Source organism: Camelus bactrianus, chromosome 2 (genome assembly GCF_048773025.1).
Source record: "Camelus bactrianus isolate YW-2024 breed Bactrian camel chromosome 2, ASM4877302v1, whole genome shotgun sequence".
Classification (NCBI taxonomy): domain Eukaryota; kingdom Metazoa; phylum Chordata; class Mammalia; order Artiodactyla; family Camelidae; genus Camelus; species Camelus bactrianus.
In genome coordinates this window covers 61,299,932-61,326,416 of record NC_133540.1, presented here as the reverse complement: position 1 = coordinate 61,326,416, position 26,485 = coordinate 61,299,932, and the positions used below count along the sequence as shown (strand labels likewise).

The 26,485-nt window shown below is 36.8% G+C and overlaps 1 protein-coding gene across 2 annotated transcripts in view; it reads left to right on the top strand.

Annotated features, from left to right (window-relative positions):
- LOC123616494 (uncharacterized) overlaps positions 1-26,485 on the top strand; it is a 436,127-nt gene that overhangs the window by 165,721 nt on the left and 243,921 nt on the right. For both annotated transcript variants that reach the window (XM_074342758.1, XM_074342761.1), the window contains one exon: positions 25,750-25,884. In XM_074342758.1, the coding sequence (XP_074198859.1) occupies positions 25,750-25,884 (135 nt within the window). The remainder of the gene's footprint in view (positions 1-25,749; positions 25,885-26,485) is intronic.

Below are 26,485 nucleotides of genomic sequence, written 5' to 3'. Positions count from 1 at the left end.
TATTTAAAGCCAGTGATTTCTTTGTATGAAGGATGAAATTATTCAGCTTCCTTTGTAAAAGCCATCTGTTGACTTTCATCACTTTCTTTTGAAACATGATTAAAATAAAGCAAGGACACTCTGCTCTTGGTCCTGCCTCAGTTGCTGGGAGCAGCTTGCAAACTGGGAATTATTCCTGCGGGCTACAATCAGGAAAGGGCTGACTGGGAAGGGCATCTTCTTGTGAATCATTGTTCCAAACTCATAAAACTCTCACTGATAGCTTTATTAGAGCTCCAAAATACTTTGCAATTGTTAGTTGATTAATCACATCTTCAGCCTCAGGACTCTGAGTAATTTAAAGTTTAGGTTTTTTCCTTTGTAGTTTGCGGTATTCACTATAGCACCATTTATTTTGAGCTCCTGATCTTGGCTTTTTTTGGATGTTTCTCTTGGATGTGTTTGTAGTTACCTTTCCTAATTTTGCTAGGATGCCCAAGGGGCTTGGGACACGGCTGTCTATAAATTAATATAAAAATGAACTACATTTTTATTTTTGTCATCTGCCAGAATGCCATTTGAAATCTTCTCTTGGAATATGAATATCCCAAATACTCACCACAGTGGAATTCAGGTGCAAAGTAAACAGCAGCTCTGGTATCAGCATCCATCTAGCTGAGGGGAAGTGGAGAATTTTTATGCCTATTATTAATTGCAAACAGATTGTTCATTGTATGCTATTTGAAACAGAGGTGGAGTGAGTGATTTAAGAATCTGTATTTTAAGTAATCATGTATTTGCACACCCACAGTTTGCCTTCTTCAAGGCTGTGAAACCACAGCCAATAGAGAAATGAAAACTTTGCAGTGCCAAAAAGCAATTCAGGTTGAAATAGGTGATTTTCTATTGTCTAACTCACCAAGATCTTTCTTTTTCTGGTTCTCACTTACACAAACATTGTAAGAAAATGGCTTCTCAGTAAGTAATGTGCCTCCTTAAAGAAACAAAAATAACAAAAAAACCAGACACCTAACCTGACACTGCAAATGACATTTGTAGTGCTAATCAGTGGTGTAGAGGTGACCAGATGGCCTCTGGATCTCTCAGCACAGTCTGGCCACAGTGCCCCTGAAGCCCTTCCTGCCTGCAGTGTGAATTGGCTGTGGCAGCATTTCCACATCTGCTGTGTTCACACACAGGACCCGTGTTCAACAGATAGCTCGTCCCATATCGGGGTCTGGATTTTAAATGTGTATTGTTAGCTAAAATTCCAGCTGGCAATGGGGGATGGATTGCCAAATGCAGAATTTCATCTGAACTGGGACTCACATTATCTGAAGCACATTTATGTTGGTGCGAGGAAGGCTGGAGTCACAACAGATAAATTGAAAGATTGTTTCATGATGGATTACACAAGACACTGTTTTTCCAAAAAATGTTTTCTATCACACAAAGGCCAGAGATCACATAACTCCTGTTCAGGATCATCCATCAAGCAGACTTACTCTCACCAAAAGGCTAAGTTGCCAAAAAATGGAGTGTCAGAAGGTCTTCAGCATTTGGGATTATATGTAATACATATCATAATCCAATGACTCTGAAGATGGCTGAGTGCCTGTGCTTCAGGCTGAGATCTTGTTTTATTGAAATCAAGTGTAAGGCGTCCGAATAAATTGACCAAATTCAAAAAACAGTTCTTTAATTACCATCTCAGACTAGAAACCTCTTTCAGGTGATTTTGGGATAAATGAAAGAAAGAAATGATCCAATCTCTAGGATACTTAGATTTAGTTGAATGAAGGTATTGACAATTATATGTATGGATGGCAGTTAAATATATTTACATAATAAGCTCAGCCAAGTGGTGGTTGTGGCAGTGGTGGAATCTTGGGGAGAAGGCAAACTTTTTACAGTGTCTTGCTATTTTTTGTGCATTCTCAGGTATTATAATGTTATTCCAAGCACTGAGATAAGCCAGGCAGCAATATTACTGAGTCTACCACAAGCAGAACTAAGCAGTTGGTACAACAATTTTGAGAGAAAGAACAGTCACCTCAGTTAAAAGCTAACTTCTAATGAAAGCCTTGGAATCAATATGTTTGATTTTGTTTTCAAAAAAAAAGTTTTTCCTTCATATTCTAGTCAATGCTTTGAAAGATCTGTCTCTAGAATAGTTGTGAAAATTTTTTCTTTGTATATATGTATGTTCAAACAGACCTTGTAGACAAAAATAACAAATATGGGTTTGCTTATTTCCTAAAATTACAGAAGACAGATTTTAAGAGAGGGCCATTAACATGCTAAGGTGACATTCTATTTTATCAAATTGATTAAATTGAGAAGTAGGGAACACACATGTTGATTGCAAAGGAATTTTCATAGTCTGTCCAGACCAAGATAAAAATTCTCTTGCTAAATTGTGTAAATAGCCTGGCCTAACCCACTTTCCTATTTTAAGGAGTAATGAAAATTTAAATTATTGACCTATCTAAATACCCCTTATATATATATATGAAACTTTGAACTATTTCCTTCTAAAAAGTTCAATTCTTTTTATTGAATGATTTTAATACCAGGAACCAGATTATCCCCAGGGCCTAACAAAAGCCCTGAGATTTTCTGTCTCCTCAGCAGGCAAAGCCTCATTTCTCATTCCCATCTTCTGATTCCTACTGACTGAGAAAGATCCTATTTCAGGTTCTGGGACATTCTGCATGACTCAACCTGGGGGATTTAAGGCAAGATAAAGGGAGTCCAGTATTAATAAATCAATTCATTAGTGGCTTCAGGATCTTAGAGAGCAATTTTTAGTACCTAGTTTTATAAATCATTAGGGTCTCACAAATTCCAGCTTTCCCTTTAATTCACTCTAACTTTTACCACATTTTCATTTGGTGACTAAGTGACTTAGGAAACAGCTGTAGCTTAGTAGAAAGTTCACTGGACTGAAACAATGAAGACCTGGGTTCTAGCTCCAGTCCTCTCACTTAAAAACTGTTCTTGGGCAGTTGTCTGAACTTCTTCGAGACTCAATTTCATCATATAATATAAGAACATCACTAGCAACCTATATGGTTATTGTGAGGGTTAATTGTGCAGAGTGTTTAAAGCGAAGTGCTAGGCAAATACTAGGTATTATTGGGTTCTGTCCAATGAATGGCAAATAAAACAATATAACAATTAAATCAGAACAATAGAAAGATGTGGTTTCTTTAGCATCGATTATAAATATTTATATTGAAATCTAGTTCCTACTTGAGTTTCGCGATCTGTATTCTTGTCATCTCTTCAATTAAATCGGCTGCCCAAATTGAGAAATGCTATCTACTCTTCTCAGATATACTAATCTCTGACCCATCCTCTTATAACTAAAGATGAAATGAAAAAACTTGTAAGAAAATTTAGCAAAGGCATTCAACTCGTGTTCCTCCACTCACGTGCTACACCGACCTTTAAGGGTGGAGCTGTGGAAATGGATCAGGTGGAGAGAAATCTGCAAGCCTCTCTGGTGTGACTGAGCTGTCCGTGCTCAGCGGCTGGGAGCTGGAGTGCTTGGGGCCAGCTGAGACACTGGCACTCAGGTACTGCAGCTGGTTGGCCATAAAACCTGGGCTGGGCCTCCGATGCTCTAGACCACTTGGTGGTGTTTGGTGAAGTGTTATAGTGTAGAAGTAAATTCTTTACTTTAGAAACAAAGGGATAGAATTAGTCTTGCCTCAGAGTTATGGAGGGCTGAACCAGACAGAAAAACAGAATGGGGGAATGAACATCTTGAGTGAAAGGAACAGCCCCCCCTTAGTAAGGGTCACCCTGCTCTGAAACTGCTGTACTCTTGCTGTGAAGTTGGTGAAAGCACATTATACACCCTCCTCTCTAGAGTCCACCCTGGCAATGTAATACTCAGAATCTTTGGCTCTCAAGTACCTCTTAAAAAGAATAAGTTTTGGAACAATATCCTTGCACTTTCCTATTACGCACTTCCAAAATCCTGTCCTGTAGTTGACCCGTGAGCCTAACGCTCTGTCATCCCTTCCAGGAACATCCAGGTGATATGTCTGCCATCAGGTTACACCTGCTTAAGCCAACAAGTTTAATTGAATACACAAAACAAGTATAACAGAGGTTTTGGGGGTTTTTTTGAAAATAGCATTATTTTCTTGTAATCCTATACTCCACTAGATGTGATCCACATAGAGAAAATGCAGGCATTTTGCTTCTGTCATTTCAATACAGAGCAATTCCATGAAAACCAGCTGCTGGCTGGGTTACAATTTATCAGCTTGTTAGTCAATAACCTTAGCTTTCTTTACATATGTGAATGAATATGGCTTGTGGATTCCTCTGGGCACATTCTAGTTTGCCAAAAAATTAATCTGCAGGAAAAATGTACTAGCTCTCCTTTGGAACCATGTAGAAGCTATGAAATACTAAATGAGAATATTAAATCTGATATTTGAGGGTCATGGTTGTGCTGTGCTGAAGAAATTATTCAGAACTTCTAATTTTTTGGCATCAGGAACCTATGAAGATGAAAATCCTCCCCTAAATTCTTCCAAATCCTTTGTCTTCTGGCTATTCGCTTACTGTTTTCAGGCCTGGACTCTTAACTGGAGAACAAGCCCTGAGAAACTCTTTAATTTATTTTTCTCCATCATATAGAGTAAGCTAATTTATGTAGTTTTGAAAAAATGCAAAATAGTTTACAGAAAATATGCAAAATAGTCTACAGTAAAATATGCAAAATAGTTTATACTGTTTTTAATGTTTCTTTCCTTTTTCCACTCCTCTCCACCGGTTCTCATTAACTACCTCCATTGCTTTTCAGCAAGTTGAAGGAGGCTAGATTGACAACTGCTGTTTCTTCCTAATGCTTGATAATCTTTTGGGAGAAAAGTTGTGTACTCCGTACTGCTCTTCTTTATCATTTGCTATAGATCTTGAAATAGAAGACTATAAAAGGGCTATTGTACAAATCTATTCTGTAATGCCACTTTCAATGGAGTATGAAAACTCCATTATAAATGTATGAAGGTTAAGTCACAGTTTAGCTAATACAGATTATATTTTGCAGAATCACTGGAATTTATCCCATTCTTACCATTTCCATAGAGTAATTTCTAAGGTCCATTGTTAAGTCCCATAGAAAGCAGGTCAGTGGTTGCCGCAGCTTGAAAGTAGGGGAAAGGCTGACTTCAAAGTGGCATGAGAAAACTTTGGGAGATGATGGAAATATTGTATACTTTCCTGTGGTAGTGATTATACAACAGTAGACTAAATTCAGAGAACTGTACTGTACAATGGTTGAAATGTATTGTTATGTAGATTATACCTCAATTAATTAGAATTAAGAAAAATCCCAGAATGATACGTGAGAGAACAAGCTTATTAATATAAGAAAGACAGAAAATAACACAAATTATCTTGAGCTATGCCACTGTCCATGCCTGTGGACATCTATACCCACATCTGCACCTGTGCCAACTTCTCTCTCTGTTGCCAAATTTGAATATAGCCAATATTGCTATCTCTGCCTCTACCTTTACCTGCACTCAATCTTTGTCATTTAATTTAGGGACAGTATTGCATGGTATTTAAACATGGAATCTGGAATAAAAATGTCTGAATTCAAATCTCAGCTGAGTCACTACCTCTGTAACATGGGCAATTCACTTATTTTCTCTGTGCCTCAGTTTTATTATCTGTAAAATGTAGACAATGATAGTTCCTATTGATTTATTATAAGGACTAAATAACTTATCACTTATAAAAGTCATTGGCACAAATCCTGGCACATGGTAAATACTGTATGTATTTTGACTATTATTGTTATTGTCTATATCTATAAATGCATAAAAATGGTTTTCCAATATTTCCTTTGAAGTCTGTGGTATTGGGGAAAGGTGAATCTCTATTTCATATGTTTTATATGTATATAATTTTATAATCATCACATATTACTTGTTATAACTTTTGAATTAAAGGCAAAGAAATGAGCAAGCAATGCATATGTTTGCTTGGAGAATATATATTTATCTTTTGGTAATAGGAATTTTCTGCAGTTTTGTGCTTTGACCAAATTAGTCTCCATTTTCCTGGAGGGCAGAAGGCTGGCTAAACCTTGTCCTCAGGTGATGCAGATGGGATCAGAGGGTCGGATGCTACAAGTCAGTATAGTTCTTCAGAGGGTGCTGCCTCTAGCAAGGCAGGGGCCGCTGCCCCCACTCACTTTGGAGTACATTTTTGCTGCATCTCACCATGACTTTGCAGTTTTAACTGGAAGAATGGCTCTATCCTTGTATACATATGGGCATACAGAGTTTTAACACCTGAAGAGCTCTGAGGTTAATGATTTTCAGACCTAAAGTGAGCCAGATTAGGCTTGGGACCTAGACCCATTATGGGGAAAGTTGCCATGGAAAGAAACCTCCTTGAAAATACCAGGTTGTGGGAAAGCCTCTTTGGAACAAGGTGGGAAAAATTCCCTTTGATTTAATGCTGACATGCTGCTGAGCCACAGAGGTAGAAACCTAGATTTACTTTGTACGTAATTTGATGATTTGATATCTAAATCATTTTATTATTTGCATACATTACATCATAAATAATCCGTGTATGTTGTATATCTACTGGTTGAAAGTGCTTCTTTTCCATCAGGCAAATGAAAAGATGAATTGTTAGGAAGGTAATTAGGTAAGAGGTAAGCTGGATCACTCGTTGTGTTTACATTGCTTTTGTTAATCTATTTGTGGAACATTATTTCCTCTTTCTTAGGAGTCTTTTGTTTTTCCCAATTGAATTCTGAAAGTGTGAAGAGTTGCATAGCCATGTGTACTTACTGGGCATGCCCAAGACATGAAATTCTTGTGGCAAGAAGTTTGACAGCTTGATTTAGCAAATGATGATTGCAATGTGACTGCAATTGATCAAAGAATTTGATGATGATTATATGGTTTTAACCCTACAGTGAAAGAGTGACCTGAGTTCTGAAGATGCATGTGTCTAATCGTGTTTACCTGCTGCTTACCCATTAGGTAGCACAGTTTATGTCATTTGGTCTTCAATGGAAGCTGTGGGTCCACAGATTAATACTGCTGTAAATTCCAGTGAGGAAGGAAAGAAAGCTTGTTTCTTGACATTGCTTCTCTCGCACAATAATGAGGACTTGATTAGGCAGCCCAAAGAGGGAAGAAGAGTAGAACAGGTGACCTCTAGGAATTCAGAAGACTTTCATGTCTTCTGCATTCAAAATCTAGTTATCTTAAAGGACCTGGAAACAAATCACCCTCATTTCTAGGCCTAATTACATAAATGCATTAAATACTCCAAACTTTGCCTGAGAGTGGGAAATGCAATGTGCTCTGAATGAAGTGAAAACATTCTATTGCACTGGCGTTACATGTATTTTTAACTTTCTTGATCTGACTGAGGTTTATCTTGTTTGAACCAATAGTTGGCTGGACATGTCGGCTGAGAGAGGATTGAGTGGAAGTGGACAGGTAAAATAGTCTATTTTTAGTAATGAGAATTATCTTTGAAAACATAACATTTAAGTAAGTTTAATGTAATTATGCATTGATGGGCACCCCCTATGAATACCAATGATTAATTCTAATTAAAAGGATTTTTATCTTATATTTTAAGTGCCTCTATATTTTCATTAAGGCCTTAAGGATGGGTCCTAAAGGCTCTATTTTTGACTGCATCTGAGCCATTCAGATATAATTTAAGGTTGTGAATTACTCATCAACAAAACCAAGTGAACAATTCTTATGTTTCTATGAAGGTTATATTGAACAGTTAGGATCGGTCTTTGCCAGTTCACAGGCTGGATTTTTATAACTGCCTCAGAACTTACTTATATATTTGTGAACTTGTAGGAAACTCACATTTTAAAGGCAAGTCCTGGCGTTTAAGTTAATCACTTGGTTTGATAATGCAAAACTGGTTTTCCTTTAAGGTGGCTTACTTGGTGTGTTTATTCTATTCTTATTTTTGATGGACCACGTAAAATGTAGCAGATTGTCATGAGCTCAAAAGGATGTGTTTTCTGTTGAATCACAGCTAGAGCGGAATTGGTTGAAATTTGAGCTCCTTCATTTGACCTTAATGTAACCCTGACCTGGGGGGACAGCAAGTCTCTAGGCGTGAAAGATAATTTAATTTCCATGCATGTCAAGTCCTCTGTTTCTTCTGTGTGGAGGCTGCAGAGAAGTGTCAAATTCTGCAGAATCAGGTGTTCTGTGTTGGAGATGTGGAATACATTCTCCAGGGGTTAGAGTTGAGACCACCAAGTAGACTTCATTTTAAGGCCTTAGGGGAGCCCTGAAACCATAGATTGTGAAGATGGAAAATATTTCTTTACCCTGTAAACTATTCATCTTCCATTTCACTTTTAATATGTGTACTTATGATAGCATCAACAAATAAAGTTCCAAAGGCCATGCTTAGAACATCTAAGTTTATTATTTTATACTTTTCCAGCTGAAAACAATGGTTGAAAATTCCAGTGTGTCCAACAGTGGAATTTAAGTTTCTAATGTATTCCCTGTGTTTTTCATTCCCAAAGAATTGTAGCACACTGCTCACAAAGATTAAATGTAGGAAACTCTGCAATATCTACAAGATAAGGCTAATTCCACTCAGCTACTTGAATTTCCTTCTTTTGCCACATATCTCTGGTTTGTGGAATAGTTTATTACCCTGTAAAGCAATGAAAATTTCCAGAAGGCCAAAGTTAGTGGCCTAACATGATTTAACACTTCTGTGATTCTGAAATCATAGTTACATAGTTCAGTACAAGGTGATCTCATCTCCATTTCATACTGCTAGCCTCTCCGTGGAACTCCAGGGTCATTATCCTACTGTAAGAACTCCTCCATTCTTGCAAGTAAATTATAGTAGCAAAGGAGGAAATCGTTTTAGAATGGTCATTGGATGAGTCATGAGTGAGGAAAATGCAAAGAATAACTCCAGCTGAGAGACACTTTGTAAAGCTCCTACTGGCTTGGCCATGGTAGACTCCTTCCACAATGAAAACAAAAAAAAATTTTTTTTTTTTTAAGAAATCCAGAGAGTAAAATTATACACTTGACTGTGGTAATAACTTACAAGAGGAGGCGTTTGCTGATCAGAGTACATGCTAAATGCTATGATAAACAACCTCTAAACCTAAGGAAGCCTAACACAGTAAGAGTATATTTTCTGCTTTTGTGGAAGTTCAGTACAGTTCAGAGAGACAGAGACTGCCCCACGTGGTGACTTGGGGATGTAGGCTCCTTCCATACTGTAGCTCTACATCTCTTGTATGAGGCTAGGCGTTTGCTTGATCTCCTCCATCTGCAGTCAAAGAGAAGAGAAGGCATAAAGAAGATACATTTGCCTTAATTGTGAGAAGAAGTGAAAAAAGAAAGTACAAGAAGTCTAGCAAATGAAGTGTAGATTTGTATGTAGGCAGGGGAAAGTATTGGTGGCATATACAAATCTGTCACAGCTGGCATGTCATGGGAAGTAAAGAGTACTGGAAAATCTGAGCTGTTTCCTGCAGGTGTGGGATGGGATGGATGGTGCTGGGACAGTAAGTGGAAAATGATGTGTGTGTTTTATTTCCCTCCAAAACAAAAGGCAGTGTAGCAGGCTTTATCTCTGTGTTAATTTGGCCCTTTGGGGTGGCAACCATATTTCTGTGGCAATTCTTTCAAATTGTAGCAGGTATTTTCTGATAAGATTCAAATAAATTCCTTCCCACCTTAGTGATCTCTGGTTCAAAGTTGATGAAGACTGCCATCTGTTTGGTAAACTTATCCTTTCAAATATCCATAAAAGGTACTGACTTAATAAGACCAAGATCTGGAGATGGATGGAAACTAACCCCCCCCCCCCCGTGCATATTATGGGTTGGTTGGCTAGAAGTAAGACATTTTGGTTCAACAGTCTTCTGAATGTACATATGTACAAATTAAGTCTGAGGTCCAACTGAAGCCCTTCCAGCAAAGAGTTCTTGAGGAGGACAAAGACATTTACTCAGGACTGTAAATTAAAAATAGCAACAGTCACTGGCCAGAAACGGCTGGATCCAGACCTGATCTTTAAAAGGATTATGAAGCTGAAATGAGTGGGAATGTTATAATGTATTCTGCTTTCACATAAAAAATACTGACTTTCCCATCTCTACGTAGACAGTATCCTCTTCCTGAATCTTACATCTGAAATTGCATAGATTTCTTCTCTCAGCATTTCATGATTTAATATACTTACAGAAAATTCTTAGTAATGCTCACCCAGTATCACTGGAGAAGTGTTTTAATTCTTTGCTTTCTGCTTGCTAAAAATCACTGGTGTTCAACCCTAGAAATCAAGAATTTGAATGATTCATTTGTAAGGTACTGGGGACATTAGAATCTGTTTAGAGGCACCAAAATGTTCGCTTATTTTAATTGCAGTTTTCAAACACCAAGAGTAAATGTTCTAAAGTTGTTGCTCTGGGAAAAATCACCTTCAGCACAAACTCTTATGCTTTTGAGAGCTAATCTGACTGCTATTTTTCCATCATAAACAGTTGATTTAGCAAGCAGCTGTGTGTCTTCATGTGGTCACTAGCACATGGATTTTGGTAATTTACTTTTGCTTTTTGGAATATGCATTTACTTTTCTACATGTTGATATGTACCAGTATAAAATATTATGTTAAAAACACTTTTTAAAAAATGTATTACTTTTTAGCCATAGCATCCAAAGGGCCATATGTATTATAACTTGATGGGAAATGTTTTTTCAGTGATACAAAAATATGGAACCAAAGATACTTTTTAAAGTAATTAATAAAAAATATCAGAGCAGATTGAAGGTTATCTCTATAATAGTCATTTTCACTTCGTAGAACTAACTGTACAATATTCAGTTGGTGGGTGAAAAAGCGCTGCAGTTAAATTTGGCCCAGGGTAGAGAGCACATAATTTAGATACTGGCAGGTACATTTTTTACAGCTATGTAGACGTTTTGCCTTTTTAAGTAAGTGACAGTCATTGATCAAATAATTGTTACAACTTGGGATATAAAATTTAGTGGTGATAATTGTGTTCATGGTTTTTTTAACTTTACTTCTCCACAACTTTTTTTCACTTTTATTGGAGTGTAAGTGACTCATGTGAATATTTTTTATAATGTGTGTCATTTCAGAAAACAGATCTGGACCTGCTGTTGTAAAATATATGTTACATGTCTGGGAGGATGACTTCCAGAACTGGAGTTGGACTTTTAATGAGCAACACTCTTACTGTGCTTTCTTGATTTACAATTAAATTGTATTTCTCAATTAAAAATCCACTTTATTTTCTTTATCCTTTTTTTGTTGTTGATGGTTGTAAACAAAGAGGTTTAAATTTGTATGGAAACTGAAACAGAAGAAGTATAAAAGACATTTTTGCCAAAGCACTTATTTTTGAAACATGTTAAAATTGTCTTTCCTTTTTTTAAAAAATTCTTAGAGGCCTACCTCTACATACATTTCTTTTTTTAAAAATTACATTTAACTGAATAAATGGAAAACATTTGTATTTAAAGTAAAAATGCAAAAGTTCAAAGCAAAAGACAATGAAAGTATTTACTATTTCAGAAGTTCCTTGTATCTAACCTATTTTAAGTCCCAATTTGAGTATTTTAAAATATAAAATTTATAAAGGCAAATTTTTCCAATAAGGTTAAAAATGTTATCATTTATGGAAGCTTATTTAGAAAAGCCAGAAACAAAAAAAAAATTTAAATGTATTTTTTAAAAATGTGATTTTGAAATAGTGTCTGCCCATTTTGGGTCAATTCCTCTAACATTAATAATTTAGTTACAAAAGGAAACAGATTTTTGTTTCTGGGATTTTTATATTTGTTTCAACAATCCTCTCAAATTACCATAATTTCATACCCTTTGTGAAATGCATCTATGTTGATTGTAAAATAGAAAACTGCTTAATTGCTGGGTGGCTGCATAGCAAATAGGTAAGTAATGCCCCCCATCCCATCTCCTACATGGATTTAAGGCTCCAGCTCCACATGGCATGAGGAATCATACAACATTTACATGCAATTAAATACACCTACGTGAATATTATTTGGATGAGAATGTTTCTGTTATTTTCAGCCATGATAAAGCAAAGTCACTAAGATACCCAGAGTGGGGATATGTGCCAAGGAACACTGGGTTATGAAAACTCTATATACGTTCATAGCAACCATTCTGGTTCCTACTATTGTTGCTCAGGACAGTAAAGACTTGGCTGCCAGAGCCCATTTTCTAAATGGGAAAATGGAACTTTGATTTACACAGTGTAACTTACTTGGTTTCAATGTTGTCTCTTGGTGTGCCTCCTGACGCTCTTCTGGCAGAGTTAACATTTCATTCCAGTTTTTCAGGCTTTCTTCATGAGGCCGATACCCTTGTAAAATCTGTGTGACTCACATTTCCTATTGTGAAAAGCACTCATCATCAAATCCTGTGAAGTGTTCATCCAAACACTTCCAATTTTACAGCCACCATCTAGAGGCCCAGAAGTGCAAGTTAATGCAATGCAGTGATTTTATTGGCCTCTCAACAGGCCTGAGGATGAAGTAACTGTTTTGTGTTATTTGGAGGATGGAAATGAACGGCCTGTTGTCTCCGTGCTGCTGATTGAACTTAAAGTCCTTACAGCCATCCAGAAAGGCATTCTATCATCTCTTGAGACTACATCAATATTTAAAGCAGGCATGCCTAAGTGAATCACTGTATTATCTAAAACTGCAGGAAAAAGTAATTGTGTTCCTTTGGCCTGTATACTTGAGCTATTTCCTTATTCTTTTACTGAATCATTCATAATTATAAGGGGTCATACTCTAGGTCTTCCTTAAATAGCATTTGTCATTTTCAAATGATTCACAGGTGTCTGCCTGCCTTGTGTGTTAGAATGTAAGATTGAATAGGCTTAAATTGAAACAGGCTATGTAGATAGTAAGAGCTTCTTGGTATAGGTACTGTGAGATACTAGAAGTGATCTTGAGATACATGGAATTTCTTATTTTTGGTAAAAGATGAGGGTAATATTGGTGGTGGTGCTAAGGAATCGATGTCGAGAAGGAGAGGCAGTTGTCCAGATAAGGTAGTTGAGGTACCAGTTTTGCGTAGAACTAAAGAAATAGTGTTTTGACCTAGTTCTTTACTAGTCCTCCACCTTTGGTGATAAGTCTTGCAAATGAGATTCAGATTTGATGAACTACCTCTTCCCCTGTAATTTCACCTCCTTGGAGAACTGGACAGTATCATATATCCCCAAAGAGCTGTTCTCTCCTTGGTTCTCTGGTAAGCTCTCACCCAGTTTGATTTAGGCCAGATGGATTCTTCGCTTAACCAGAGTTTTCTGAACATTAACTGAATCAGATGCTTGCTATAATTCAGTGCTATGGAATATTCAAATTATATGCCACAGAATCGAGAACAGGGCGATCGTCTTGCCTCAGCAATATCATGTCTCCAGTGCCAAAATATAGAACTTACAAAAACAGAGGTAACTGCTGATTCTGAGTATTTTTCTATATTTTAAAAATATTAAATTTTGGCCTCGGGTGTGCCTCTTGAAGTGCCACTGAAATAAAATAAAGGCATATGTCTTTGCCAAGCAGGGTTTGGCATTTTTCTTCTGAAAATACTCAAAAGCACTTGGTTCTAATTGTATATATTCTGTTACATGCATATTTTTCCTTTATGCTCTATAAAAGAAGTCTAAAACTCTTGAATCATTTAATCAGATAGTTCAAAAGCATTTCTCAGCAGCTACCATGTGAATAATACTTGGATGTGCATAGGGAACAGTAGACACTGTTCCCGCTTTCCAGAGCCTTGTAATTTAAGGGAGGAGATAAAAAAAAAAAGGAGAGTTATCACCCATCATCTGTCTGTCTGTCTGTCTGTCTATCTATCTATCTATAGAACAAAAGAAATATGAGTGGGGTGGAGGGAGAGATGGAGGGAGAGTAGAAGGGAGGACAGTGAAAGAGAGACCTACAGTACAGCAATGTCACAAATATGTGGAGGGTTTAAAGATGGCGTTGGGAGGCGGGAGCTTGGTGAGGATGCATTTGAATCTGTGCTGATTATAGATTCATAACTAGCTTTTGGACATGCTAGGGATCCTATGCTTGATTTCATAAGAATTTCTGCTTCCTGCAATTCCTTTGTGGATCCACAGATGATCCTGCTGAAAATGAGGTGCTTTTAGCACTTACAATGCACTCTCTTTCTGAAACAGGATCTTGAGCCTATTTTGAGCTTCCTCCCTGGAGCTGCCACCCCACTTTGTCATATGTTGTCATCTACTGACTCCCTAGTGAATGATTTATTTTGAAGTTTTTGTTTTAATTTTCTCCTCTCACCTTAGCTTTAGACTGATAGTCTTCCTCTCTTGACATCTGTTTTGCCTCACTAAGAAGAGTGTCCAAATATAACAGGTTACAGTGTTCCTTTGTAAAACAGCAGTGTGTAGATGTGTGACTATAATTCAGGAAGCTTGTTGGACGGTGCTAGGAACTTGCTGGGGGAAAATGCAGTACATCAAGGACCCTGAAAAGCAGACAAATGCATGGTATGGCAGAAAAAGAAAATCCAGTATGTTTACCTCTCATTTCTCATTTCCCAGAAAACACCCCCTCCACCCCTCAGTTGTCTGACCCTCCCAACAGTGTGGAGAAGTTTCCTGAGTCCTCATTCTGTGTAAAGGGAGAAGCATCTCATGCAAACCATGACGGGCACATCCAGCAGAGATCAAAGTGCTTTCCCAGACATTTCATTAGTGACTCCTCTCTTGGCCAACAAAGCTACTCTTTAGCTAGCAGTGTCTCGTTTTTGTTTGGTGGTTGAGATTTACTTTTTTTTTTTTTAATGTGGCAGAGAAAAGTTTCATCACATTTTATGTGGAATAGTTTAATAGCTCTATTTATTTGTTTTTAACTATGGAGTTAATGTTGGATATGAGTTATAGCAGGCATGTACCAAAAAAGGTACTATCAAAATACTTGTAAGAAGCTTGGGCCCTTGAGTGATAGGCCATTTGAAGCATATGTTAGGAATATGCCAGCCCCACTGGTAAGAGTTGGGAATCATGAAAGAAACATTTAGGTAGTCTGGCCAAATATTTCTTTGGTAATCATTTTTTAGAACTAAATTCCTTGTAGGGGAATATTGAGAAGTTTCAGATAACGTTGGCATAATTAAAAACAAGTTAGGTATCATATAAAGCAACTTCTTGTATTGAAAGATGAGCCAGCATTTATATATGTCCACATATTTATATTACTCAAATATTTAAATTTTTTCTTGATTATGAAGAGTAAGGTCATATATAATTTTGGTAATCATGGCCTTAACATTCTTGGTTTTAATTATTTGTGAGGCTCCCAAAAGTTATGGTGTATAGTCATCAGTGATTTTGCTGAGGTCTTCATTGAATTGTATGCTTAGACAGGCTTCATATGTAGGATAAAGACATTTGACTAGTGGATGAATCTAGCTGACCACCTAACTTCATTGCTTATGTTATTATATTTTCTCTATTCATCATTCTATATGAAATAGCCAAAGTGAATTGAAGTGAGAACAGTGTCATAGGTTTGTGGTGTAATTTTGAGTGTGTGTATGTGTATGTGTGTGTATAACCAGTCTCTGTGTATAAAACTGGCCTTGTAAACAAAGCCAATTACTAGTCCTCACAGTAGACAAGAAGAAAAGGGGTTAGGTCTAAGAAGGTGTTTCTTCTTAACCAGAAAATAGAAATATTGGATAAATTAAAAAATGTAATGTTAAATTTGGTAGTAGCCCTAGGCTATGCTATAAACAGTGAAACACACTTTATTTTATGGAAAAAATGATATGGTCATATTATATTTGTGAATTTAAAGAATTTTGAAAGCCTCAAAATGTATCCCTTTAATTTTTAATTGAGTATAAATTTAAATTGATCATTTAAAAAGACAGCCCAACTCTTCTGATTTTCAAGTTTAATAGGAATGCATTAACGTACCTACACCAGATGTCTCATCGGACATGTCTAGCCTATGCCTAGCATTGAAAATAGACCAATCAACCAACAAATAAATGAGCTGTGGTGGATTGCAAAAGTGATTACAAATAATCTTTCTCTAATCCAGACCCATTGTTAGTGCTTCCCACAGACTCCAGGCTGGTTTTGCAACTTACTTTGTCCAATAACTTTGCGATGTTAACAAACATGATGCAGGCAGGGGTTTGTTTACTTAAAGAAACATACAGGACATAAAAATTGTGATTTTAAATTTTATTCAAGGACTTACTGAGGACTATAGCCTGGGAGAGAGCCACTTAGTTAGCTCTGATGAAACTGCTCCAAAGAGGTAGGGGAGAAGCCAGTTAGTATGTGATTTTTGGCTAGGGAATATGTGTAGTCAAACATACATCTTTGTAAAAGTGAGACAAGAGGGAAGGGGGCATGACACAACCATTAAAAGAATGACACAGCTATTGAGGATAGACATAAACTGGTTAAAACCCGACTAGGCCCAAGGTGGCGGAAAATTCAACTTCCAGTCGACCTTGAATCTCATTATACACTCACTGTAATGTATTAGCATGATAAAAGGCACTCCTACAAACATCATGACAGTTCCAAGGCGGGCTATAAAAGGTTAAAAAGTGGGCAGTGACTCAGCTCTGGGAAATCCCTGCCCATTCCCCAAAGTAGTTGGAATAATCCTCCTTGTTAGCATATGGAATTACCTGGTACACAAAATCTAACCACCCCCACATTTTCTGACAGTCTCACTTTCCTAGAGGACTCCATGCTCTGGGGCCCCCTCTCACCTTCTGAGACAGCCCACACTCCATCTGTGGAGTGTGTATCTCTGAATAAATCTACTTTCACTTTACTATGGCTCACTCCTGAATTCTTTCCTGTGTGAAGCCAAGGACCCTCACTTTGTGAGGTGCATTCCAGCGACTTGCCTGAGACCTGGGACATGACCATCCTCTTGTGCCCCATTTTCCTGCAACAAAATGTTACTGCTAATCACAAAGAAGAGATGCCTCAAGTTAATGATATTAGTGCTTTTCTATTGTATGGGAAGATGAAAGAAACTGGGGTTATTAAAATTCTCTCTGAGATATACATCTAAATATCTATGGGGCCTGCTGGTCCAAAGCACAGAGTGCCTCATCCTGTTATTATTTTAATTTCTTCTCAGAATGCGCTGCTGGTCAGCAACTGCAGCGGATTATGACTTAACCCTTGTGGAACTAGGTGGGGAGCAATTCTCTGTCTTAACAATCCTGATTTTTCTGTGTCCACATGTTTGAAAAAGGCTTGCATGTTGAAACTTGCCCTCTCTTGCTACTCCAGAATTTTGTGACTCCCACCATATGAAGAAGCTAAGCCAGCTGGGTGATGAGAGACACATTTCCCAGTTGCCCCCGCTGTTCTAGGGGAAAAAAAAAAAGTCATCTTTAGGTAACTTATCAGTTGTCCACAATTGCAGGAGTGATCCCAGCTGAGACAATTACAAGGACCATTCAGGTGAGCCCAGTCCAAACTGTCCACCTGTAGAATTTCAGATAAACAACTGTTATTGTTTTAAGCTGTTAAGTTTTGTGTTAGTCTGCTATTCAGCAATAAATAACTGATATGAGAATAGTAAACTAATTACATAATTTTAAAAGCAGTGGTATGAATACTTTAAGGGATGTCAGAAAACAAAATTCAGCTGAGTAAATTTAAAAATCAAATTGGCTTTAGTCAATAATTCATGCTTTGATTCATGATTCAATGACGGGCAGCATCCATCTAGCAACTGGAAGGGTGCTCTAAGGAGTGAGGAGTGGTGTCAAATGGAAGGCTTTTATAGAAGGGAGGGTGGGGCAAGGAAGCTATTTGCAAAAGAAAAGAAAGGGTTATTTTGGACCAGGACATCTTTTTGTGGCATCTGGGGAGGGAAAGGTAAAACTTTTATCATGCACATTGCTTCTTCTTCTGTGGGGAAGGGTAGAGAGGGTCCACTCACAGAATACCTCACTGGTGCTGACCAGAACTACGATATTTCCCAGCAATTCCACTACTGAGTATATATCTGAAAAAAAGGATTCCCTTTTCTCCACATCTTTGCCAACATTGTTATTTGTGGTCTTTTTGATGACAGCCATTGTGACAAGTGTGAGGTGATATCTCATTGTGGTTTTGATTTGCATTTCCTGGATGATTAGCTAATGGTGAGAATCTTATCCTGTGCAAGTTGGTTGCTTGCATTTCCTCTTTGGAGAAATGTCTATTCAGTTCTTCTGCCCATTTTTTAATGAGTTTGTTTGGTTTTCTTGATGTTGAGTTGGGTAAGCTATTTATATATGTCAGATATTAATTCCTATAGGTCATATCATTTACAAAATATTTTCTCCTATTCAATAAATTGTCTTTTCATTTTGTCAATGGTTTCCTTTGCTGTGCAAAACCTTTTAAATTTAATTAAGTCCCATTTACTTATCTTTGCTTTTATTTCCTTTACTTTAGGAGATGCATCCAAAAAACTATTGCTTCAATTTATGTCAATAATGCCTATGTTTTCCTCTTGGAATTTCATAGTATCCAGTCTTACATTTAGGTCTTTAATCCATATTGAGTTTATTTTTGTATATGATGTTATGTTGTATATGTGTAATGTTCTAATTTCATTCTTTTACATGTAGCTGTCCAGTTTTGCCTGCACTACTTACTGAAGAGACTACCTTTCTCCATTGTATATTCTTGCCTCCTTTGTCTTAGATTAATTGATCATAAGTGCATGGGTTTACTTCTGGGCTTTCTATCCTTTTCCATTGATTTATGTGTCTATTTTTGTGCCAGTACTATTCCATTTTGATTACTGTAGCTTTATAGTTTAGTCTAAAGTTAGCGATCATGATTTCTCAGCTCTGCTCTTCTTTCTCATGATTGTTTTGACTATTCAGAGTCTTTTGTGTTTCCATACAAATTTTAAAATTGCTTGTTGTAGTTCTGTGAAGAGTTTCTTTTGACAGGGATTTTGATACAGATTGCACTGAATCTGTGGATTGTGTTGGGTAGTATGGTCACTTTAACAATATAGATTCTTCCAATCCAAGAACATGGTACATCTTTCCATCTGTTTGTGTCATCTTCACTTTCTTTCATCAGTGTCTTATAGTTTTTGGCATATAGGACTTTTGCCTTATTCGTAGGTATTTTATTCTTTTTGATATAGTGATAAATGGGATTGTTTCCTTAATTTCTCTTTCTGATACTTCATTGTTAGTATATGTTAGTACATACTTCTGTTTTATAAGAATACTAATTTAATACAAATTGGTTTCTATTCATTAGTATATAATCTTTATAAATCCTGGGACTTGGCTGTATTTTTATTTGATTCACTGCTATATCCACTCCCATAACAATATTTAAGCTCTAAGATTTAAAGGATTCCTCCAAAGCACATTGGTAAGACTGGTGATAATCAGTCTACTTCATAGGTGCGTTGGCTGAGAGAATTCTACTCCATCACGAAGAACCAAAATAGACAAAAAGATATTTTGTCCTTGTGAGATTTTGTAAGGTTATTAAAGGCAAACTTCTAACTCAAAACTTTAATCATTCTGCAGAGATTTAGACTTTTAAACAGAAATTTATGCATCACAAACACTATTGCATCTAAATTGAATTTTTGCTGTCTGTATTCAATATCTGAGATATATCTATTGACTCTTTAATATAGGATATTTCCTAAATGACACAGTAAGAAAACTTTATGTAACTTTTACAGTGAGATCCTATAGACAAAGCCTGTTATGTTATAGAGAAATGAACTTTGGTGAGGGAGGGTATAGCTCAGTGGTAGAGTGTATGCTTAGCATGCATGAGGTCCTGGGTTCAATCCCCAGTACCTCCTCTAAAAATAAACAAACCTAATTACCTACCCCTCACCAAAATAAAATAAATAATACAATGATAAATAAATAAATAAAATGTTTTTAAAAAATAAATGAACTTTGGACTTTGAATTAGAAAACTTGAGTCCAGTCTCAATTCTGACATTTACCAACTGTATGATTGAGAAATTCATTTAACTTTTGTAAGCCTCTTACCTGTGTGATATCAACAACAGAGTAAATGATAGATTCAAAATTTTGTTATACAGTATGAAGTATCCAGCAAACTGGAATGTCTCTTGACTCAACAAAATTTAGTTTATAATGGTCCCAGAAAATGCCCTTGCAAGTGATACTGTATCCCCACAATAAGAAAAATGAGAAGAGCATTTTGTAATGTAAAGTCGTTTGTAGCAATGTAAGATGAGTGGACTGCAGAGAATGTGTGTTCCTTATCAACTACAGGTTGGTTCATGTATTTCAACACCTCGTTCAGGCAGGTACTTGTCATTCAAGCTCATAAGTATTATTCCATTCAAATATATTTGGGCAACATAGTTCAGATCACCATGCATTTATGACTCATAAATGGCCAGAAATGAAATCTAAGGGTTTTTTTTTAATATATCATATTTTATTGATGTATAGTCAGTTTACAGTGTTGTGTCAATTTCTGGTGTACAGCACAATGCTTCAGTCATATAGGAACATAAATATGTTCATTTTCATATAGTTGTTTTAAGTAACTATATATTGTGTCATTTGGAGTTCTTTAGCTAAGTAAAAAATAATAAATAAAAAATTATGGGAAACATATGGGGTGGTCCTCAAATCTAGGGAAGAGGAACAGCTAGGCCTTGGGACAAATAGGATGATCTAGGAATTTTTAATTCAATGTGGATGTCATGATGGATGGCCCAGTATTATAGCCTGATGTCATGAGACACTTTGTGCTGACTACAAAAGCACTATGAACACGATCACTAGAGTTGCTCCCATATTCCTGAATAAATATAAACTATGCTTCTTGCTTTTCCTTATGATTTGACATTGTTCGGGTTTGTCCACAGCCAACTGTCAATGATGCAATTATCAAGAATCAAATGCTAATCTCTTTTTAAAATATTTTCCATTAATCACCTTCATTTTGGAATGTCTGCTGTCCATAGAATTTTTAATTCCTTTTAGAGATATTGTGTTTTAAGATTTTATATTTGATTCTACATTTTATGATATGGAAATGGATCAAGGAATGAACAAAACACAAACTCACAAAACAATCATGAACTCACCAAAATCTCATGAGGTCCCATATAATTTGAAACAAGAAGATAATTAAGGAAAGAGCAATGAGAAGCCACAGCTTCTGATGTCATCACCATGTGCTTTTAGGTCATTCTTTGAACAATTCGTCAAATTTGCAAGTAATTCTTGAGTAAAAGTCTTAAGCATTTCTCTATGCAAATTAATTCAACCATTTTTTTAAACTGAAGGGTTTCAAAGCATAATTCTATATCTTTGTATAGCAAAATGAGAGTATTTCTTCTTAGAATATACTTAACATCTGAATCTATGTTTTTTCTTACAACAAACAGATAAATGCCAACATGGTTCTTGAGCAAACTGATAGAAAGTGCTCTTGAGACACACTGGACTGACTACGTGAGAACAATGTGATGCATAGGATATAATTATACACAGTTACACAAAGAAATCTTAGCTATTATGTCACGTATCAATGTAAACAAGAATGAACCTGGTTGAGGTAACATTTAGTAAGTGATACTACTTACCTGAGCTACCTTCTCTGAGCATCAGCATTGTGATGCCAACCATTGGCAGTTGAGGTGCACCTGTCCCCCAGTGTATGATGTGACAATATGTGAAGGTTTTTTTTTAAACTCATGATCTCATAAAAGAAATGAATTAATTGGAAACAACCAAACATACATTAAAGATTTAGAGCTACCCTGTTTGCTATACTGCTCACATTAGATTGACTATTTTAAAAATTATTGACAAATATTTTATGTGTTCCTGGTATTAATTCAATGCATTTACTCTAGAAACTAGCAATGGTTTTTAATCTCACAGAGATTTAAAATCCTTGGTCAAATGAGATGAAGGAATATGTCTTTGCTTAGTTCTCAAATAATTCAGTGATCCCTCTTTCTTCTGGCTCTCCAAAATCAATGCCAATTAACCCTAGAATAATTTCTACCCTGTATAGAAAATATAAATCCAAGTCCACAAACTCAGGTACAATTAGCCTATCTTTATTTTTTCTACGACTAAATTGTAACAAGTCTCTATTGAACTACATGATGAAATTAATCTTTGCTTGGGTCTTTTAACATTATCCTGAAATTTTATCTGGGTTCTCCAGTGAGAGTGAAGTGGGGAGTGGGGCTTTGTGTGGTAAATGGGGTGAGGTAAATGGCATGTCTTGTCTGAGTCATCATCACTGATTTATTCTGCCTTCTGCTCAAATATTCTCTTTTCAGAATGGGTAGAGCTGTCTTCCCGTAGACCATTGCCGTATTTCCCTTTTTAACATCACCGTGGCTTGAGATCGTCAATCTTCTGTGTCATTTCAATGTTGTCCTTGGATGTAGGGAATATATTCAACTGTTCCAACAGCACATTTGGGTGCAGGCAACTCTGTGGCACTTTCTCAGGCTTCTCTTCCCAGACAGTGCAAACTACTACTCTACCACACTGTCATGCTGGGAACAGGGAATCCTGGAGACTGGCTGCCTCCCCAGATCCTATTCAGAAGTGGAAGGCAGAAACTCCCTTGGAATTTTCACAGTAAAATGTACTTCTTGGTATTCTTCAACTCAGCAAATGTCACTGGCAATTACACAGTTGATCAGATCAGAAACTTGGATTTATCCTTGATTCTTCTTTTCTTTCCCCTCATCCTCATCCAGTCTATTGCAAAATTTTCTCAGCTCTATCTTAAGCTATATTCCTAAGCCATTTCTTCTCAACACTCCATTGTTACCTCTTAATTCACACCGGCATGTGGTCTTACCTGGCTTACAGCAGTAACTCCTTCACTGGCTTCTGTTAATTCCCTACTTCTACAATTACTGCCCTCCTCCCACCTCCAGAGTAACCTGCTGAAAACTTAAATCAAATTACACAACTCTTCTGCTCAAAACTCTCCAGTGACTTGTTGTAATGTGGAGAATAATATCCACCTTTTGTACCAAGGTCTACAAGGCCCTGGTCACTCTGTTTCTTCAAGTCTGGGCTTGTCATTTCTTGAATATGTTGAGCTCATTCTTTCCCTGAGTCTTTACAATTTCTAATTTCCTGGTCTCCCCCATATTACTCTTTTGAATCCTTAAGATATCTTTGATACCACCTCCTCAAGGAAGCCTTCATCTTATTCCTTTACCTGACCTATTTTTCTTTACAACATTTATTACCACCCCAAATTAATTATTTGTTTATGATCTTGTCTGTCTTCACCACTGGCCTGTACTTTATCTTCCCAACTGCAATCCATAGCGTATAATATATTGCCTGGTACATAGTAGGCCATTAATAAATACTTTTCCAGTGGATGAATGCACTTGATACTGGAAACAGAGTGAGAATAGGCCAGTGCTTTATTTTCACTATATTTATTTTGGAGATTAAATCTGAGCTCAAGGAGGTGTCTCTCATTTGATAGAAGATACAGAGATACTTCTTATGACTGATTATAAAATTTTACCTCTGGCTTCAGCAGAATGTGATTTTTTACTATTTAACCATGTCATGCCCACTATTATAAAACATCCAAGAGTCAAGAAGATGTGCATCATCCTAAATCCAAAATCCACAAACCAGAATGCTATTTTAAGTAGCAGAAAATAATGAAATCATGGCCTGGAAATCCTTCTATAAACCATAGTAACTGAAATGTTCACGAACCTTGCCGAGTGTGTGCAGCAATACTGGCATAGGGCATTAAGAGTTTCTGGAAAATGTGAATAGCGTACATTAGTCATTTATCATTAAGCCGTGGAGGCTTTGTATTACTGTCAGCTTTGTTTTTGTTAATAGTGTTTGACATTTATATACCCCAGGGCTCTTTCAGGTCTAAGTGACTGGAACTCAATTTAAACTAGCTCAGGCAAAGAACAGTATTTATTGGCTGATGAAACTGGCAAATTGAGACTGGAATCTGGACTCAAATGTTATTATCATGGATTGAGCGCTCTCTGTCTCTTGGTTCTGCTTCTCGCTACTTCTACATATGTGTTGGCCTCTATCTTCTACATGGATAGGCTCTCATCATATAGCAGAAAAGTAATCTCAGGTCTACATCATTAGAACTTGTGATCTAAATAGAAGCGTCTTCTGCAGCAAATATAGCTAAAGTATCCCTGAGAGGATTCTGATTCGTCAAACTTAGTCCTAGATCTATACTAACCTTGTGTTGGGGAGATATTATATTATGATTGGATCAAATTTGATCCCTCTTTTTGGCACAGAGAAGGAGGAGTGAGGCACATGATTGGCAGTTCCTCTAGGAGCATATGAAGTCAGGAAGATGTTTCTCAGAAACCAAAAATGGGAATGGGAAATCATGTTGAGTTGGTAAAGCATTAAAGTTACTACTATCCATACACAAACATTGCTTCAAACTTCTTTAGACCAAAAAAAGGACAATGTATTTGTGAAAGAAAAAAACCTAAGTGCTGGGCCTTATTATTTATGTTATTGATCTCCTTCAGTAACTGAAAATAATACATTGGAAATATCAGATATATAATTCCAGCTAATCCCAGAAATTCCAACTTTAGAAATAGTACTATTCAGAATCAAGCTCTCACAGAATAAAGAAAAAATGGTCAAAAGATGAAAACAATGAGATGGAAAATCAATAGAAATGAAGGATAGAAACCAAAGCGATAGGTGTTTCTGAAGGAAACAAAGTAGCAAAGAGAAAAACAATAATTATAAATCTAGGAGAAGAAAAATTTCTTGAGTTACAGTTCTTAAATTAGGTTAATCTATTTGCATCATATGTTATGTATGAGAAAATATACCCTCCACTTTCTAGCACCTCCTTTTCATTTATGTATTGGCTGTTCACATGGGCTTGTTTATATCTTGATTTTCTATCTGTAGTCCACCTCGTTTCTTGCTGTATTTCCCTGTAGAACTGGTACCCAGCCCTGAACCTCACATAGAATGGCAGAACCTATATTTTGCTCAATATTGCCTGAATCTTGACCCTTGCTTCCTATTCCCCTCTTAACTTTTCACTCTCTTTGACCATCCTGCTATGCAGAGAAGATCCTATTGAACTCACAACAGCTCAAATGTTTTCTGGAACATTCTTGACTCTTTGCTCACTAGAATAACTTTACGGCAACAAAGACATGCAGAATCTTATTGAGTTACATGCCTTGGCTGACCCAGCTGTGGTCACCAGAACCGTCTCTATAGCTACTTGTTTTCTGCCCCTAGTACCAGGGCTGATAATCAGCTAATATGCTTCAGTGCAACAAACAAGATGGAATCTGATCTGATTGGTTGGAGGGGAGGCATTCTCCTTTGGAAGTTACTGCATTTTCCTACTCCTTCCTAAAACCATCTGAGACCCTAGTGAACTGGCCTGTTTCTTTCTCTCTTCGTCCCCATTAGCACAGTTTGTGAGAGCTCAGAATGCTTTTCAGGCTAATCTGAACACTACAGGTCATCTCAGAGATTTTTTCTCTTCTCAAAAAGCAAGAGAAATATTCAGTTTCTTCCTATTTGGTAAAATTATCTCCTGATTTTGGAGGTGGAGTATTCCTAGTAGGTCCCATTTCCACACTGGTTCAGATGTGCTGTGTCTGTTTCTATAGGCCAAAGCAGTGACCGGGACAAGGAGCTGAGTATGACTGCTGCTGATGGCTTTTTCTGGGAACACTGCTTTATTGGCTCTGTCTTGATTTGGGCATTGATAACCAAGCCCCAGCCTGGGAAAAACTCCTTAAAGGGTGAGTTTGGATTTGCATCTTGGTTTCCCAAATGTTTTTTATTTCAGAATGTGGCAGTTGGAAAATCCTCACTGACTTTTGGCCCATTTAACTTGTTTACAGATTAAGAGGTACATGAAATCTCTTATTACTTAAGTTATAATAAAGCTGAATGCTGGAGTAATTAATCAAGAATATATTCCATAAATCAAGTAATGTTTCTTATATCACAGATTAAGTTTAATTTTCCTTGTTCTATTAAACTGTATTGGATAAGCCTCCTTGGTTACCCATTTCACATCTAATTCCTCTAGCAACAATGCTTATATTTTTCTCAAGTTTTAAAAGTTAATTTGTAGCATTACCATTGTCTAGATTTTGAGGACTTGAGAGTGAGGGGTAGGCTAGATTCACCTCCTCTCAGGAGACTAAAAATGCACCATGTGCTTGACAAGACTTTGAATTTTTTTTCCCCATAAGGCAAATCCCAGGACACACATGGAAATGAGCCATGACTGAATACAGACAACACAGTCTGCAGTTAACCTTGTATACATAGCATGGTTGGAAACTTATGACCCTTGGTTCCCAACACCCCACCCTTCCCTAATTGTTTAGTTCT